The sequence below is a fragment of the Euwallacea similis genome, chromosome 23 (assembly GCF_039881205.1).
Source record: "Euwallacea similis isolate ESF13 chromosome 23, ESF131.1, whole genome shotgun sequence".
NCBI lineage: Eukaryota > Metazoa > Arthropoda > Insecta > Coleoptera > Curculionidae > Euwallacea > Euwallacea similis.
The window spans coordinates 2714766-2733115 of NC_089631.1; the positions used below are offsets into that span (position 1 = coordinate 2714766).

Here is an 18350-nt window from a genome sequence, read left to right on the forward strand (position 1 = left end):
CATAGATTGAACCAAAAAAAGGGTAAAACAGTCGAGTTAAAATAATGGGGGGATGTGAGCGAACTCCCCTAAACCAACCCTATTTTGCATGCAAAAAAGCACTTTCCATGCAGGATTTTTTACTGCCAACATTTAAAATGCTGCCAATAATTTTAAAAAATAATATAATAGCGCATATGTAACATTGATGACCTCTGAATGAAAATCAGTTTATTGTTTTTTTATTGAATATATGCAAAACAAATTGTTATGGTAAAATATACCTTCATACAATGGTATCAAAATTGACCTGAAACATCGCAATAAAAACATATATAATAAAAGGAGTTCTCATTTTTAACTCATTTGGAAATAACATAATTGAAAGGTCAGTTTTACAGGTGTGTTTTGCGCCCACCGAAATCCTTAAGTGACAATTTTCACTAATGTGACTTTTCATCCCATTTTGTTATTACAAGAAATATAATGAGTTTTAAGGGATAAGTGTGTTGTGGGTAAGTAACGCGTAAACTTTAAGGAATGGGCATGTTATGCAACCAATAATACACGTAGTTCAGATTTAATTCGTTACCTAACCGCCGCATCTCGAATCAATGCGTTCTAGTACAAACAAATTTTAATTTATTGTTTAGAAAATAAGGACTAACTATGACTGACTATGATCTATATGTTAAGAAAGATGAAAACCTGCGATATCATTGTCAATACTGATTGCCTAAACCTTATTCCTATTATAGAATTTTCTGGAATGTTTATCGTTTCTAAAATGTATTAAAATTTCAAATACTAAACTGCCTTCCATCACTTTGAAATTTAACACCTAAATAACGAAAATAATCGCTATTTTCAATTCTTATTTTGTCTTATATCCCAGGAACCAGGGAAGATTACATTGAAGAGATGATTTACTCTGAAGAGCCTAAAATTTCTTCTCCATGAATTCGATACTACCGATACTATTCGACACGATCTAAATTTACAATCGAAATGAATGGACCAACTTAAAAAGGACAGTTGTATATATTCAAGCTACCAATGGGGCAAAAATTTTTGATTGGTGGTAAGTACAGGTCGAATTCGTCCGCTTCCCAATTCCCGGGCAAAAATGAAATTCATTCCAGGGCATTATAAAAAATCATTGATTTAGTGCAAGACTTGGCAGTTGCAGGGGGCGCCAGGGGAGGCCCGGGGGCCCTCTGGCTGCCGGCCAATGGCGATGCATCACGAGCGGGCCCGCCTTTGTAAATATGCCTCTTATGTTTTTATTTCGTCTTTTATTCGAGTTTTATTGCCCCTGCTACCGCAGCAGGCCGGGCGCAAGAAGAATAATAGCAAACCGTCGTAGTTTACGTATTATAAATAAAGCATGACGGGGAGATTCGGTATTGGGAGCGATGGGCGGAAGCCTCGTGCCCCTTAGGAGATCTGGCTTTCGAGGAACTTCTGTAGGTTCTCGAGAATTGCCCATGGAGTATTATGGCTTAGGGAGTTGTGCGTGTGGCTCAGAGATGGCGTTCGCACACAGCCATCTATTGCCCACGAATGGAACTGAAGTTTTTTTGACCAGTACTTGATAACTTGAGCAGAAAATATAATTTTTTTAACGATGGATCATTTTCGGTAGTTAAGCTTTTGCGCCTAACATCATTGCTCAGGTTTGCAGTAAAGAACGCAGTATACTCACTAGGCCTTTTTCTCTCGTACATAGACACTTCCTATTGCATGAACCCTGTAGCGGGGCCCCCGTATCGCAATAATAATTATTGCTACACGCTACATTCAAATCCTAACCCCCATCATCATCTCATATAACGCAATAAAACAAAAATCGGAGGAAAAGGGAGTCCGCGCGTCAGAGGCACAATTCGACGGGAAAGATAGAGAAGAAAACTCCACCCCTCGAAAATAGCGCTGGGCCTGCCCCTTTTTAAACGTTAAGGGTGGTTTTGAACAGCCGGCAAATATATCAGTCGTGTACAGAGTGATCGGTGGACGGCGCGAGATACAGTGCGTCGCGACGCCTGCTTTTGGGGACGTCACGTTACAGGTGGCCCATCAGGCGGCTGGCTGGCTTATTATTAATAACATAAGTTTAGAAAAAATTTATCACTTTATTATTGAATTCGAAGAAACAATGCTCTTAGGAGGTTTGTGTTGCTCAAAAGTAGACAGTGCTGAGACGGTGGATCGCCATTAAGGAGAAATTTAATTTGAGTAAAGGTTTATAAAGGTGAACTGTTATTGATCATAATATAATTATTAAGAAACTGAAATGTGACTTCAGAGTTTTATAAATATACAAGAAAGTTTTATAAACATACATTATGTTGGTGTAGAAATTTAATGTTTTCTCGTACAGTTTTTGAGATATTTGTCAGATAAATTTTAGGATCCAATCCCATTGTTTCGCCCCAAAACATTTTCTTGGTATGCCTAAGTATGTCACTAATGAGTAATGCAGTCTAATGATCGATGCTAAATTAAAACTCTACAAATTAACTGTTGTGTTTTTACGTTGCATTTAAAATTTTTAATTTTAATTCACTTTAATGTCCCCTTTCTGGAGTTTCTCCATTTGAGAAATTTAATTGTATTCTCGTTAGAGAGTAATGACCACTCTAAAACCACAAATTAAATTTTTTGCAAACTGTTTGAATTCAGAGAGAAAGAGAGAAAGAGAAGAAGATTAAAAGACAAATAGAAGAGAAATTTTAGTCTTCTGAAGTGTTGAATGATTATTTATTTTGCTTAACTTTAACTATTAACAAATTTCTATCGAAATTTTGAAACACAGCCTGGGTATCGGCGAGAATAGTCCTGGTGTCTCTGGAAACTAACCTTGATGTTAAAGTTAATTAAACATTAATACTTGGCTCTAACTTTACTAACAAAGAATATAGTGATTATTTTCACAAAATCACACCAACTTTCATTCTAGATGTTCCAAAACACCTTGCAATTCGTCGGCCATCGGACCAAAATGCTAAAAAGTCTGAATAACAACCAAAACCCCTTCTCCATGGACAACCTCCTCTCTAATGGTAAAATCTCCCCCGAAATGGAGCTGGAATGTGAGTCCAATCGTGCAGAAGACCTTACCGACTCGGACTTCAAAAGAAGCAGCTACAGCCCAAGCTCTCCGAAACAGGAAGACGAACTCAGCGACCACACTGAAGAAAGGCTATCTCCCAACCATGGAGATTTCTTTAGTAGATTTAATTGTCTTCGGAATAGAATTTGCTCCAACTGTGGACGTTTTGACTGTAATTATTTACAATGCAGACTTAATAGTGACACTTTAATCAAGGACAACAAACCTGTATTGAAATTTAGTGTTAGTGCAATACTTGGGGACGAGAAGAGGGAGGTGCAGAGGAATGGATGTAGTGGTGAGTATTAAGGGTACTTTTACCCTAAAGGGCTCATTATCGTCATAAAATTGGAATAGAAACATCAAGTAGAGAAACAGACAGTTTATTATTCAGATTGGCACGAATTAGGGCAATTTCAATTCCACAATAACATGTCAGAAAGTTCTCAGCCATTTGTCGAAATTATCGACTGAAATTAGAGTTTGCAACTGGCAAACTCCCGATTGAGAAGAAGAGAGAGAGAATTAAGTTGTTGGGGAGGGCAGATGCAGAAGTTTCAGATAATTATATATTGAGTAGTATTTTAGATTAAAATATTGATTTTACGAATTAAGTTGTGCTGAAAGACGATAGAAATGAGTAAAGAATTAATTAAACTTATGTATGAAACATTAACACTGGATACGTCGTCAGGGAGATTCGGATAAATACAGGGTGATTCGTAAACGCTGAAGTATTCAAATATACTGTATTTTTCCTCATTTATCATATTGTAGTTGAGTATTGATCTTAAGGATATTCACACTATGACCTCACAAATCACAAAACAACTATTACTTTAATGTAAGGAATGTACCCCTGAATTTTTCGCAGTATTTGTGAATCACTCTGTACCTAGATGATTCGCACTAGAATTATGTGAAAACCCTAAATTATTACTTTCAGGGCTAAGCGGTTCAATCATGCTCATTATGACCTTAGTTCTGCCAAACCTAACTCTCGTTTTCGTATGTCGGTTGTTTCTGTAAAATGGCTACCTTCATTCACAATTTACCATTTTTGACGTATGTGACACTTATTTGTGACTTTCGGTTTAACAGAGAGTGACTTCAGCTTTACTATTTTAAATATGTACAATGGCAAATACCGGCACCCGCATGAGAGCGCGCTCAGTGCGCCAATATGGTCGGCTTTGTTTTATTATGATGTTTGGTACCATTAACATAAAATTTTTAAGTTGATATTTGGATTGAAAACGGCAGCAAACACGCTTTTTGAAAATGTCAAAATGATATCGTAATTTTCATTATTAATGTTTATAGTGCCGTTGAATAAAGGAATTTATTTCTGTCAAATTGCTCAGATTGTTGTTATTGTGACAGCAATTCATTTCAGTTGGATATCAAAATAACGAGTTTAGGCTTGAGTTTAGGTGCACCACGATCTGATTCAACAACTCAGCCTTAAAGGGAAAACACTTCGTAACTACAAAACTAAGATGGCGACATTTCTGTCAATTGTCGTTTCATAAAAATCGAGTAGACGATTGCGAGAGTCATGTTCTAACGTCAGTGATAACTGAGACACTTCGATAAACCATCCGATTTGAGACACCCTGTACAGCGTATTTTGTCAGCAACTGACAGGCTAAATCAAGTTTTTACTTCGATTATGTTGCTTTTTTATTTTCTTTAATTTTTTCAAAGAAAATCTTTATTTATGAAGCAATAATGAAATGAGATAAACGAAGAGCGCAGTAATCAGACACACACAATATTTTCATGGAGGTTTACAACCGTTTCCTTGAGGTTGAAGTGATGAAATGCAATCCAGTTCAAATTCTAGTATTATCCCAGTTTCAGCTCTCATTTTCACTAAATATTCGATGCGAAACATGAGCTCAAGAGAAATTCAATACTCCATAATTTATAGACGAAATGTTTGGCAACCTAAAAAGGTTTTTGAGCGGAATTTAATAATAGAAAAATTACTCAAAAAAACGAGATTTGGATGCCAATTTTTGTAGGTACATAAATGTGAACATTGGGAGCCTGTTATTATTCAACAATTATTTACCTGTCATGATTATTTTCTTGAAAAAAATCACTTTACAGTTCATACAAAGACTAAATTTTACTCTATTAAATCCACTAAATGGAGGCGTATCAACAAAAATTGTTTGACATTTCCTGTCACGTGGCCATGGAAACAATGTTCATGGCACTCTTTATTTTTGTTATTATTTTCAAAGCAATGTATTTTGATGCATTATTGGTTGCCTAACAGGATATTTTGAAAATTATTATTAAATATTGCATTAATCAAGGGCTCAAAACCTTGAGAAACATATACATAATTCTGTTTGAACAAAACGATACAATTTCCCTTTATATCAAAACGGATTTTTTTTTATTATGTACGCCTATCACGGATAAAAAAATATCTCTGAATCATTCAGGGCCAGGTTTTATGGCCGTGAATACACGGGGTATTAAAAAGAGCAATCCCTTTAATAATGAAAATACATGGTTAGGCTATAAAAATAACACGCCCATTTAACAGTATCGAAGGCAGGGGTTTCTTAAGCCTCATGGTAAATAGTGGCCGAGGATTAGCCTTAAAAAAGCCCTTTGTTTGCCCTTCTGTGCTTGGTGGTTTGTAACGCATTGTTAATAGATAGATACATAATGGGATGTTTTTATAAGGTGTTATAAAATGGGGAGTTTCGAATCTGGGTGGTTTGTCCCGGAGGGTTTATTTAATTCCTTGGAAAAATATTGGGAGATAATTTTTATGTGCATGGAGTTCTTTGTTTGGGTAGGAAAACTGTTATTAGGATTTTGGTATGGGATTTTGAAATGAGCCATTTTCCGAAATAACCCTCAAAATCCAACAACCATCGAATACCCCAGACAGGTAGATTTAGATATAGAATTTCAAAGGCACCATAATATTGCAACATTCCTCTTTTCTTGAAATTGAGGTCTCAAACGCCGAATCTTAGGGCACAATTATAGAGTTCCTTCAAAGGGATGTCCTTAGGCACGGTAAACCAAACATACATTGTGATAGTGGTCAAGGTGGTCGTGATTACAAACGGTACAACCAAGAGCGAGTGGGCCACTTCAAACAAATGCTGCAATTTTAAATTTCAACGTAACTGCGCATGAGCATTTTCATAATGGTCGACTAGACGATGATTTTAACATTTTTTATATTATTACGGAAATGCGTTGCGCAGTGTCTAGCATTCATTTGTTTTTCCCAAAACACGTGTGTGTTAAGAATTTCTGTGCATGTGTGAACATTTATTATCCCGAATCCTATTTATGTTTGACATGATTACGTTTGTTTGGGGTCGTAGCTTCTTACAGCACACAATACGTAATATACAAGTAATCATATTACAGCCCTACGTCACCAACAGACTCCGTGCCCTACATCCAAATGCCGAAAAGTCGACATTCCAGATCCGTAATAATTCGCATTAATTCAAATTCCATGGCGTTCAGTATGCTAAATCTGGAAACAACAAACGAATTGACATTCACTGTGGGGATAAAACCCGCCTGGATATTTCCATTTTATTTTCTTCTCCTTTCCCATTTTCGATGATTTCCATACATACGATATCAAGGGAAAATTGCGGGAATTTTCACTTTATTGAGGTTTCGTCTGATATGATTATTATAGAGATTTTCCTTCAATTTCTTGACGTCTGGCTTTTGAAACGGATCGTTTTCCTTTTCGAGGGAGAAACGTAGGTGAGATATTTTATTCCGGTTTAAAAATAGCTGTAGAGAGCATTCTTGAAACTTGAAATATCTAATAGGCAATATTTATCAGCTTCCACAAAACGTGGACTTCATAGAAAACAACATAAATTCTCTGGATAAACCCCCAAAAGGGCGCTTTGTGGAGAATAAAGCGAGACGGACGTACAACAAAGCCGAAAGCGAAACCGAGGCGTCGCAGCACTTGACGGAGGTGTTGAGGTGTGTGACGTCATTTCCTCCTTGGGTGCTGCCAGCGGGAGCGCTCTAACACTTGTGGGAGAAGCGTGAAAATACGGAGAAGTCACTGAGACGTGACGTAATGGACTTTGAAAATATACCAGTAGTTTTTAATATGATGTAAAGAAAAACTATAGTAATTGATTATGATCTAACGACAACCAAATCTCCTTGGCAGCACAGAACAAACTTGAAGAAAATTTCTATGTATTGAATTTTACAACCGAATATTTTCCCTGAAGAGATATTTTCAAACTCAAATCTTTCCTTTGATTGATACTTCATAAAGAGACAGTCCATTTTCCAGAAAACTTCATCCACGTAGCACACCCCAATCTCCTGGGCTTGCAATCGTACCTCGGCAATGGAGGAACCCCCGGCCATTCACCCTCGATAGCAAAACCAGTACCAAGCAGACCCCCCCAATTTAACCCTCACCTCCTTCTAGCTCATTGTAGACCTCAGCCTTATCTCACAGGTAAGATTTTATAACATCGATTCGTTGAGCAAATATCTCAGATTTTAATGAAATTTTTGAACAATTTCATCGCCGACGTATTATTTATAGTTTCAACTCCAGTGTCTGGAGCTCAATCGGCTGTGTTCCCACTGCCCGGTACGTTCCCATGGGCACACAGCGGTCGGGGAAAACCTCGACGTGGTATGATGCGCAGGGCTGTCTTCAGCGATTTGCAACGAAAAGGCTTGGAACGTCGGTTTCAAATACAGAAATACATCAGTAAGCCCGATAGGAAGAAGCTGGCTGAGAAATTGGGCCTCAAAGACAGTCAGGTTAGTATCGCTCTCATAGGCAACAAAAGGGATTCAAATCATCCCCCATTCACTCCATCGTTTACAAAAAGCATCAGCGAAAATAATACGGGGTACAATAAAGCGGTGTATCAGATTTCTGGGCTCTGATCGATTGCGCGTCACTCGGAATGGCTCTTTGGCTCCGGAATGCCTCCCCAAAAGTCTCTGCTCCGTTATTATCCAGTGCGTTAGATAGGCAACATATGTTTTTGATAGGCACTAACGAGGGTGTGGGTTTGCCGTCTTTCGTTCGCTTTGGTCTCTATCTTTCGACACGGAAAAATACTTTTCGCGTTCGGTTACTCCGGATATTAACTGGTCCCGTTAAAGAACTATTAGAGATTTGATGGTAAAAATTGGAGATATCATAATGTAGTTTGAATGTGGATAAACTGCATACCCTCAATTATTTAATAATTTATGGATTTTTAAACCTCAATAATTGATCGTTCAAAAAAGCAAACAAAAAAAAGTTGAAATGTTTGAAGGTTTATAAATGAGGCATAATCAGTGGTTTTTGAAAGCATCAAGGGATGTAAACTTCTGGCCTGCGATGGGAAAGCGTAGGCCCAATATCGGGCACCCCTCGGGAGTTAAACGGCTCAAGATATATTACTTTGTGTTTAGTATACAAATCACAAACACACTTGTAAATTGCCGTAAAATCGCAGGCCCGATTATATTGTCGGGAATAAAAGAAACGTCAACGCCAGAAGTCGCCGATTTCGGTCAAATAAATTATATTATCTGCGAGGGGAGGCACAGCAGATGATATTTTCTTATTTATATGATCAGATTTTTCTTCATTTACCCGTATTTTATTATTTTTGTTTCGAGAAACAAATATTTGAGGGGCAAATTACTTGCCGTCCAGTAGACATGAACCGAGGAAATGACGATTTACCCCAGTTAGTCTTAAATTCTACAGAAATTATTTTCATGATAAAAATGTCAGTTCATTAACAAATTGAACCTTAGGGACAAAAATAGCCTTCTATTGAGAGTATTTTTAGAGAGAAAATAGAGCTCTCTCTATACATATACTCTGTTCACTACCGGTTACTGAATGCCTCCAAATTCAGAGAGCCACTGCTGATCACTCGATGGAAAATTGGCCCCAAAAAGCGAATTTTAAATGTGAATTTATTGTGGACCACAAATTAAAAGATTAAGGAATTCTATCATACATGAGATACATACCACGATTAGTTTTCCGACAAAATTCAATTTAAATCTGATGAAATGTCGCGCACAAGGAAATGGCGACGGAACTTCACAAAAAATAATTCATAAAAATGAATTACCATTTCGTCCCATGCTACCAAGACAAGAACGATCATCCCCGGGGTGCTACAAAGGAAATGGCGGCGAAACTACAAAAAATAATGAATAAAAATTAATTACCATTTCGTCCTATGTTGCTACGACAAGAACGATCATCCCCCGGAGTGCGACAAACAAAATGACGGTGAAACTATATAAAAAGTAATTAATAAAAACTAGTTGACGTTTTGCCTTAAGTTACCATGACAAGAACGATCATCACCCAGTTGATATTTGTCATCGTTTCAGATGTCATTGATTTTTGACATATTAGTGGTGGTTATCGATACAAATTTATTTGGAACTTTAAAATCAGTAGTCGAATTAATATAAAACAAATCACATTACCTCAAAATTAAGAGCACTTTTCTTCTCATCGACAAAAAACTGAGCATATTTACTCTAAAACCTCTAAAAACCATGCAATAACTGTCCTTTACGACCGTAATCTGCGGATCTGATTCGCTAATAGAACTTAAGACCATGAATTTACTGTCACTGGCACAGCTCTACATTACAAAGGCTCCACTTCAAAGAGACACGTGCACCCAATAGAAATTATTATGCGCCCTTAAAGGGAAATTGTCGTGGCCGACCCTTATAAAGATCGATAAAGTGCAGATATTTCTCAGGGAAAGACAATTTTAGATTCGCAGTTTTCTTTTATAGTCATCGCTATTGCCACCCTCATTCAATGCGTGACTGGTTTAGTGACGTATTTTACATGAAACAATAAACATCTCTCTATGTGCCATCAAAACCCACTTGAACTGCAAATAAATCACCCCCAAAATCGACGCCAGCCCTTTCAGAATCCTACAATCGTCATCACAATACCCATTTTCGCGAAATCACCGTGCATTTCCCGTTCGCAAGACGTCATAAACGTGATCCTCCCCCCGTCTTGCCCCCACCACCCTAATTTCAATCGTATTAAACAATCAACTCAGTCGCAATCTGGCTAAACTACTATTAAATTAGATTTTAATCGCAAAGGCGCCTATTTAAACGAGTATTTAAGGAGCTCGACGGGGGTTGCGATCTGATCACCCCCAGACCCTGAACAGAGAGGGGCGGGGTTTAAGACAATGTAAGAAAACGAAGCGGCCAATGGCAGGAGGACGTTCGCCCCTCCCCGGTACGAGCGGGTGGTTGAGTGCGCCCTCTTCTGGGAGGGGGGAGTGGGGTTTGAAAAACGGGCCAGTTCATGGACTATGGAGGAATGCTGATAATTTTATCGGACCAAACGTTAATAAATTCATTCAATTTTATAATATTGAATTTTTCATGGTTTTTAGGTGAAAATCTGGTTCCAAAACCGTAGAATGAAGTGGAGAAACTCCAAAGAGCGCGAATTGTTGGCTTCAGGGGGCTCACGCGAACAAACCCTGCCCAACAAAAACAACCCTCATCCAGATTTAAGCGATGCCGATGGGGACAGGCCCAAGCTTGACTTGTCTGACGTCCAGGTGAGTCCAAATTCATTAAAATTTCTAAGATTTGGTTCTAGAAAATATTAAAATTACAGAATCGGTCTTTGCAGGACATATCTCCAGCAAACTCACCCTCCGAAGACCGCCATCTGTCTAACCAAGACTTAAGTGTTCCAGAGACTAGTCACCCCCACGTTATGTCGCCAGGATACCAGAACGCAGCATATGATGGCATAGAGTATGATAGTTCCAATGATAGTGACGAAGAAATTAACGTCACGTGATCTGTGAAATAAGCCTCATTGTGTATTGTGAAGATTTTGTTGATTCTCTACAATATACTTATCAAGTAGTTAGGTACTCCTTACGCCTCTGGGTTTTGCTGTAAATAATGTGTGAACTGTGGGAGGTCGGATAGGTTTGGAATGTGTGAGAACAGGCTTTTTTGTACAGACTTTTAACATTATTCTGTAAAGATTATACACAAATAAATTATGATAAATTCTGTTTTTTTTCACTCAGAACTCTTCCCAATTTTCCGTTCATAGACTAAATTAACAACTATACTATTTATCGCGATGGTTATCAAAAGCATTACTTCAAATCGAGAGAATGTCGGAAGAAAGGCTATTTGTGTAGTGATAGGCTTTAATAATATGAAATTTGAACTTTATACTCACGAAGCAAAGTATGAAGACCTGAGAACTTTTCTCTTCCCAGTCTATAGTGAAAAAGAATCCGAAAAATAAGACTGCGCTCTATATAGATTCCTTAGATCATAGAGCCAAAGAAAAAAATTGACTTACACTAGAACGCCACTTTTTCGGACAAACGAAAAAAATCCGAATTTCTTGACAAAAATTAATTGATTTTTTAAATTTTAAAACATAGTTCAATAAGGGATTTATTCTAATTTAAATACCTCTGTACATCTCATACTTTATGACATGTCTGCATGGGGCCTCTTTTCCGGGTATAGAAATTATCTAAGTAGTCAAGTTATGGATATAAGGAAAGTAAAGGGAACAATTTCGGAAATTTGTGTTAAACAGAAATCAATCTAATAAAGGTAAATATTTACTAGAAAAACTTACATACTGGAATGGACAATAAACAAATTTGTACACGAGGCTGGCTCAAGTTACAAAGAATTTTTCGGTTCAAAGTTATGCGCTTGCCTGATATGACTATTTCTATCGTAACTATCCCTAAATCTCTTGTCGCAATATTCGCATTTGTAGGGTTTTTCTCCAGTATGCGTCAAAATGTGTCGTTGCAACTTATTGTTAAACGCAAATATTTTGGGACACATAGGACACTGCAACTTCTTTTCCGGTTTTTTGACCACGAAATTGCCCAGACCATGTTCGATCTTCATATGACGCCTCAAAGTCTCTTTCTTCTTGTACTCTTTGTAACACAATTCGCACTTAAAATGTCTTTCGTTAGAATGGCTGAGAAGGTGGGACTGTAGGTCTATTTTCTCAACGAACTTCTTGTCACATAAGTGACATAAGAAGTCCTTTATACCTGAAAAATTAGTGTAAAAAAGATGACGCAAAAAAAATTGTATAAAACGCACCTTCATGACGACGCATGTGTTTAACGAGATTATTATTAAGAGGAAACTTTTTGCCGCAAACTGTACATACGAATTTCCATACGCTCGGGTCTTGGTGCATCTGCAGCTTATGAGTTCTGAAACCAGAAATCTTGTCTAATCCCTAATTCATAATGCAAACAAAAACAACCTTAAGTTACTATGAGTCTTGAAGCACCTCTCGCATTCATCACAACCATACTGCCTCACTTGGTCATGGATCTTATTGTGCTGCCACAAATCGTTGGAGGAAGTAAAGCACTTACCACACGTGGAACAAACAAATGGTTTTTCATTCCGATGCTTCCGCATGTGTATGTTTAAGTTGTGTTGGCTGCAATATCTGCAAATACAAAATAACTGAGAGATAACCTACACGAATCTCACGAAGTCTCTCACTTGGCTTCACAAAGACTGCACCTGAAAGGTTTCTCAAATGTGTGTTTTGAGCGGACATGGTGAACATATCTGTCTGTTCGATTAAACTCTAAGGTACAATAGGGACATTTTTGAAGAGATTTTAGTTTTGGTCCACGTTTCTTGCCTTTGTTGCATTCTTTTTCTTTCAGAATTTCATCATCACTAAATAAACTTCTTTATAACTTTAATTTTACTACTAAATACTACCTCACCTAGAAGATCCACTTCCATTAATCTCATCATTACCACCTTCCTGTTCACTACAGTAATTTTCCTCAGATTTTAAATGCAGATGTTCATTTTTGGAATCTAAAAGTAACTCATTTTTCACCTCATCTATATCAACTTTAAGTTCCTCTTTAGCTTGAAGTTTTCCACTGTCCTGGAGACCAAACACATCATCTAATTCGGAATGCTTTTCTCTGGAATGTCTTTTGGGTTTGATATGTATCCTTGTAATATGAAGGATCAAAGTGCGCTTTAATCTAAAATTATTATTAAATATTATTTGATTTAATATTGTAGGGTAAAAAAGAAGTTAAACCTGAATGATTTGTTACAGTCGAAACATGTAAAGCAAGCTTTCAACTCATGATCATCTAAGGGTGTTGGATCAAAGCTCTTCAATTGCTCTTTTCGGTAATGTTCACTTTTTATGCATAGTTGTATAAACTGGTATGTGCTTTCTAATTTTTCCAAACATTCTGAACAGATTGTAAATGTATCATGCCATTGCTGAAAATGTAATAAGAGAGACTAAATAATATAAGGTATATGGGTATATAATGGGTAGGTAATATGACAGCATGTTGCCTCATATTTAGACTGTTTTTGATGCAACCATTTTAAGTAGACATTAAATAATTTTATTGGTTTAAAATAATGTTCATGACAAAATATTTAAGACAACTACAATCAATTAAACTATCCTGGCCAAAAGATATTAAAATTGAGAAATTAATAGGACTATAGTAAGCATATATTTAACTCTAGAAGGGAATTTCATTCAGGCATAACAATAAATATAGAACAAGGATTAAGTTACCAAATCATGTCTTAAGCTGAGGTCTGCTTAACCCAACTCTTAAGTATGAATACCCATAAGGAATTTATTTTTGTCAGGTTGCTGTCATAATAATAGGTGCTAGTTGCTATACTCACATGATTAGGAAAACATAGGCAAAGTTTTTCTATAGTTTTCACCCTTCCAGGGTCACTTTCAGTAAGGTTTTGAAGGAGCATATACTCCTGAAGGCATATACAACAAACGCCTGCTCCACCCATGTTCGCAGCTGACATTCTCTGATATCAACAGATGTAGGAGGATGATCATTGAAAGCCCATAATTATTATTTAATTTACAGTTTTCTAGTTTTGTAAACAGTAATGTATTCCTATAAAATTATAAATAAAAATAAGATACAAATAAACAACACCCAACGGAACATAACCGTAAATTGTTAAAGTGATATTAGAATCATGTAGACGTAAACGACGCTTGACGTTGACAAACAATTTTGACCAATAAAAATTGAGAAATATCTATGACATAATTCAGATGCTAAAATTCTAGTTAACATAACATATTTTTTAAATTCATTATTAGAACAGGAATAAAATTAAAACACAAATATGTACGTGTTTATGAAGATGTTTGTTTATTTTTAATAATTACTGAAAAAGTATATTTCGATCAACTAAACATATTAAAATAGTTATTTAAAATAAATCTAAATCTCAAATTACTGAATTACTACAAGATTATCACAGGAAATTTTGCATGATCATTCACGATCGAATTAAAGAACCTTTTAATTAAAGCATTATCTTAACAGTACGTTTCTAAACTTAAATATCTACTAAAGAGAATATTTTATGTTTAGTTCAAACTTTGTGCCTACTTAAAAAACACAGAACTATAATAAATAAAAAATACGCCCCTTAAATTCTAACATAAAATTGAAATATCATTGTGATTGACGATCATCAGTGATAAATCCTGCACCACATTAAACACAAAATTCAGTCTCAAAACATTGGAAAACTTTTAGAAAAAAATAAATGCTGTTTGATGTTTTCAGTCTTCAGTAAAAAATTGAATTGCAATGAATTAAAATGCAGTGTTATAGTTTAAAACTGCTATTACATAACAAAAACTAAAAATAGGCACCACTGAACAGTAATTGTTGGCACTATTAATACTCACCATTAGCAACCATCCTTCAAGTTGGAGAGTACCTTTACTAATGATCAGATACTTTCCAACTTGAAGTACCTGCCCTCAGCCCGTCGTTATTCTCCTCTTTCGAACACTTGATTTGAGACAGCAATTGCACATGCACCTGCTCTTCCTGTTTTGAGTGGGGACAAAACCGCCCATTCGTTGGCAATGGGATCATAAGCCTCCACATTTCTGAGGTACATATTTCCGTCGTAACCCCCCACAGAGTACAGCTTATCCCCAAAGAGGGTACAAGCGATGGCGTCACGTTTGCTCGAAAGAGTGCTTACAGTAGTCCAGGTATCTGTAGTGGGATCGTATCGTTCCACGCAGTCAAACCTAAAAATGACTCCAAACATAGACAAATAATTGCAAAGAAACTAAAACTCACCTTGAAGCAGTGGGGTTGTTGGCAGGAGCATCTTGGCCCCCCATTACATACAAGTAACCATCAGCGGTAGCTACTCCTACACATCCTTTACGTCTCGCTAATGGGGCAGCTAAAGTCCATTTATTCGTATAGGGATCATAGCATTCTACTGTGCGCAGGCAACTTGCTCCATCACGGCCTCCCACTGCATATAAACGTCCTTTGAGCACGGCTACTCCTGCCGAACAGCGCTGATTTTGCATTGGAGCTACGTACTGCCAGCTACGGGTTGCTGGGTCCCACCTTAAAACCGCAGAATGGTTTTAAAGAAACACTCTGAAAAGCTCACACCTTTCGACTGTATTCAAATAACTCCAGCCGTCATGTCCTCCTACTGCATATAAAGTTCCTCCCAAGACCGCTACACCTAATCCATGACGGTGTGTGTTCATGGGGGAGAGTTGAGTCCAGGCGCCACTCTCCAAATCCAGACATTCCATGGTGTTCAGAGTTTTCAAACCATCACGGCCTAAAAAAATTAATGTTCGCAAAGTTATTGGGAGCGTTTGCAAGGAGAAATTACCTCCAACAACAAGCAACTTGTCGTACATTAGAGCTATGCCGAACTGTAGTCTTCTTCCACTCATATGATGAGCTACAATCCAGGTATCAGATCTCGGATCATAACTTTCTATTGTTGTTGCACCTTTGCTATTGTCCATACCCCCTTAAACAAAAAAAACTTTTATATTTATGTGTATATATACAAGGTATTAATATGATTATGTTACACTTCAAGTTGTATTATAAAAATGATACGTTTGCGAATATTTTGTTATTAAATGTATTTAATCTTGCATTACATAGCTAAAAATCAATCAATTTTCTACAAACTATCTACTCACCAACAACCATCAATCTTCCAATAGTGGCTTTTCGCGGCCTACTTCTAGCACAGGCCATTTGTAAGCGCCTCTCTGGAAGCAGATGCCACTTCATGGCTTCCATTATGAGTTTCTGACAAGTGGTGTCAACACCGATGGCCGGTTCGACTTGGTCCGAGAGAAATGCAGGAGTCAAAAATGGCAGTTTCACTAACGCTAGTAGCCGACCGACATGTTTCTTTCTTAAAAATCAAAAATATCTATTTAGTTGGAATATTTATTAAATTTTAATATGAAATGCCAGAATTGAAACAAAATAAGTCTCCCACCCCAAGAAGTATCCTTTTGTTAAAAGTTTACATTGCAAGTTTGACCACATAGTAAATTAATTTGTCTGTATTAATCACAAACAATAACAATTTCTATTTTTGTGATACTGTGAGGAAGAATCAAGATAATAATTTAGTAGTAGATATTCTAAAAGATCACATATATGAATTAAAGAAAGTAGAATGTATGAAAAACGAATTTAAAATAATTGCTCTGAGCACAGTTACTCCTGCCGAACAGCGCTGATTTTGCATTGGAACTACGTACTGCCAGCTACGGGTCACTAGGTTCCACCTTAAAACCGCAGAATGGTTTTAAAGAAAAATTCTGAAAAGTTCACACTTTTTGGTTATATTTAAATAACTCTAGCTGTTGTGTCTTCTTATTACATATAAAGTTTTTATACATTTACAGGAATACTCAAAGCTCAATTTCCTGACTAAATGGCGAAGAGACCTCTCTTTTCTGCCCAAATATTCAATGTTTACAATCTATTTTATTGACCACATATCTTACCTTTTCACTGGATCATGTTGAATCCAACTCATTAAAGCATTAAAGACCTGCTCTTCAGTGCTAACATTAAGATCATCACTATTCAACAAATTACCCATCTGATCCACATTTAATTGAAGAAATTCTTGATTTAAAATCACCTAAAAAAGGTCCTCAGTCTCTCTACTAACAAACCAGATCAATCATAACTACCTGCATAAAATGCTGATGAGTATAGGCATTGGCCTCATTGAGCAAACTTGTACATGATTGATGTTCAGCAAAAATTGCAATTCCCAAACAATTGCTTGGGTGTAATTGATGCCCTAGAAATCTTGAGCAGGCCTCAACTACCTCATGTAAAAGCATAAGACAGGCAGTTGCCAATAAAGTTTCTACATTGTCCTCTCTGCAAAGAGTGAATTTAGAATGAAATGTTTTTAGATGACTGAGAATTATTAACAAACCTGATTTCAATAGTTCCAGTGTAGCAGTAATTGACCACTGTTTGCAAAACATCTCCATTAATATCAACTAACGTAATTTCTCTTTGATCATCATTGCTGAGGCTGCCAGTGAACATTGTTGCAAAATATTCACTGGCAGCAGATAGAACCAACCTATAGTGGTTTGAATTGGTGTTAAAATCAAAAAAGGAAATTAAACGAACCTGTGGGCAGACACTCTGCGGCCATTTTGACCTGCTATCAGTACAACATCGCACAATTTGCCTGCCTGTAAATATTTCTTCATACATGATAAGCTGTGCTCTGCATGTCCCACACAACTGAAATGTTCATCTTGAGATGTTGCAGATCCAGAGGAAAACAATGACAATCTAAAATTAAAGTTCATAAAGTAAATCATGTTATTAAGTAGATAGGAGAATCTAATGGATGAATGTATGTCTAAAATACAAGTACAAATCTCACTCTATTCTAAAAATACCCTAAAACACAAATGGTGCATTCTTGATTTTCAATACTTTTATTTAAAAATAGCCATAAAGGACATTTTCCAGGCAAAAACTGAAAACTTTAGCAAAGACTATGTTTTGTAGACCAGTAGTAGAGCTTAATAGAAGTGAAAAAGATTCTTACCGGCTAAAATCTCTTGGTAAATGGGGGTCACTGCCAGCCATACTGCTATTTGCAGAAGTACCGGAATCCTTTGATGGACTTCCTGTGCTTCCAGACAAAGACATGGTGAAAAAAATCAAAATGTCTTTTCCCTGTTATTCAATTGAGAAGTAAAAATTTAGAATGGTATTCAAATCAAACGAATCGTACATAACTATAGGTAAGACTTATACTAAGTGGGAATTAGCTCTGAGGATAACTTTTTATTGAGAAAATT

General features: G+C 36.7%; 3 protein-coding genes across 8 annotated transcripts; 1 reads left to right on the forward strand and 2 right to left on the reverse strand.

The window, feature by feature from the left end:
- The first annotated feature begins 355 nt into the window (after positions 1-355).
- Dbx lies at positions 356-11178 on the forward strand. 6 transcript variants are annotated; one of them, XM_066401847.1, is made up of 7 exons: positions 356-494; positions 875-1060; positions 2939-3389; positions 7401-7583; positions 7674-7897; positions 10540-10710; positions 10770-11178. In XM_066401847.1, the coding sequence occupies exons 3-7, from the start codon at positions 2939-2941 to the stop codon at positions 10956-10958; spliced, it is 1218 nt and encodes a 405-aa protein (XP_066257944.1). In that variant the 5' UTR covers positions 356-494; positions 875-1060; the 3' UTR covers positions 10959-11178. The 6 variants fall into 6 exon arrangements, with proteins under 6 accessions (XP_066257944.1, XP_066257946.1, XP_066257943.1 ...); XM_066401849.1 differs by lacking the exons at positions 356-494; positions 875-1060 and adding an exon at positions 1921-2230 and having other exon boundaries at positions 7686-7897; XM_066401846.1 differs by lacking the exons at positions 356-494; positions 875-1060 and adding an exon at positions 1927-2230.
- A 553-nt stretch (positions 11179-11731) lies between these two features.
- LOC136416454 (gastrula zinc finger protein XlCGF26.1-like) lies at positions 11732-14140 on the reverse strand. Its single transcript, XM_066401628.1, has 7 exons — positions 13856-14140; positions 13239-13429; positions 12907-13179; positions 12674-12856; positions 12426-12617; positions 12257-12372; positions 11732-12204 (listed from the first exon to the last, which is right to left on the reverse strand). Exons 1-7 carry the CDS (start codon positions 13991-13993, stop codon positions 11816-11818), a joined length of 1482 nt encoding a protein of 493 aa, XP_066257725.1. The 5' UTR covers positions 13994-14140; the 3' UTR covers positions 11732-11815.
- A 203-nt stretch (positions 14141-14343) lies between these two features.
- LOC136416583 (kelch-like protein 5) lies at positions 14344-18305 on the reverse strand. Its single transcript, XM_066401837.1, has 10 exons — positions 18095-18305; positions 17665-17832; positions 17462-17614; positions 17208-17403; positions 17016-17155; positions 16191-16411; positions 15869-16012; positions 15637-15814; positions 15307-15588; positions 14344-15254 (listed from the first exon to the last, which is right to left on the reverse strand). The coding sequence occupies exons 1-10, from the start codon at positions 18196-18198 to the stop codon at positions 14987-14989; spliced, it is 1854 nt and encodes a 617-aa protein (XP_066257934.1). The 5' UTR covers positions 18199-18305; the 3' UTR covers positions 14344-14986.
- Between the last annotated feature and the right edge of the window lie 45 nt (positions 18306-18350).

What these genes read in the sequence shown, in the direction of transcription:
- LOC136416583 (XM_066401837.1), bottom strand. Translation starts at nt 18,198, where the DNA reads ATGTCTTTGTCTGGAAGCACAGGAAGTCCATCAAAGGATTCCGGTACT. An exon ending in CTCATCAGCATTTTATGCAG is followed by an intron (nt 17,156 to 17,207) that starts GTAGTTATGATT and finishes GACCTTTTTTAG; the next exon opens with GTGATTTTAAATCAAGAATT. An exon ending in TGGAAGATTGATGGTTGTTG is followed by an intron (nt 16,013 to 16,190) that starts GTGAGTAGATAG and finishes TTTTTGTTTAAG; the next exon opens with GGGGTATGGACAATAGCAAA.
- Dbx (XM_066401847.1), top strand. Translation starts at nt 2,939, where the DNA reads ATGTTCCAAAACACCTTGCAATTCGTCGGCCATCGGACCAAAATGCTA. An exon ending in ACCTCAGCCTTATCTCACAG is followed by an intron (nt 7,584 to 7,673) that starts GTAAGATTTTAT and finishes TATTATTTATAG; the next exon opens with TTTCAACTCCAGTGTCTGGA. An exon ending in TTGACTTGTCTGACGTCCAG is followed by an intron (nt 10,711 to 10,769) that starts GTGAGTCCAAAT and finishes TTAAAATTACAG; the next exon opens with AATCGGTCTTTGCAGGACAT.
- LOC136416454 (XM_066401628.1), bottom strand. Translation starts at nt 13,993, where the DNA reads ATGTCAGCTGCGAACATGGGTGGAGCAGGCGTTTGTTGTATATGCCTT. An exon ending in GACTGTAACAAATCATTCAG is followed by an intron (nt 13,180 to 13,238) that starts GTTTAACTTCTT and finishes TAATAATTTTAG; the next exon opens with ATTAAAGCGCACTTTGATCC. An exon ending in TGCAGTCTTTGTGAAGCCAA is followed by an intron (nt 12,618 to 12,673) that starts GTGAGAGACTTC and finishes TTGTATTTGCAG; the next exon opens with ATATTGCAGCCAACACAACT.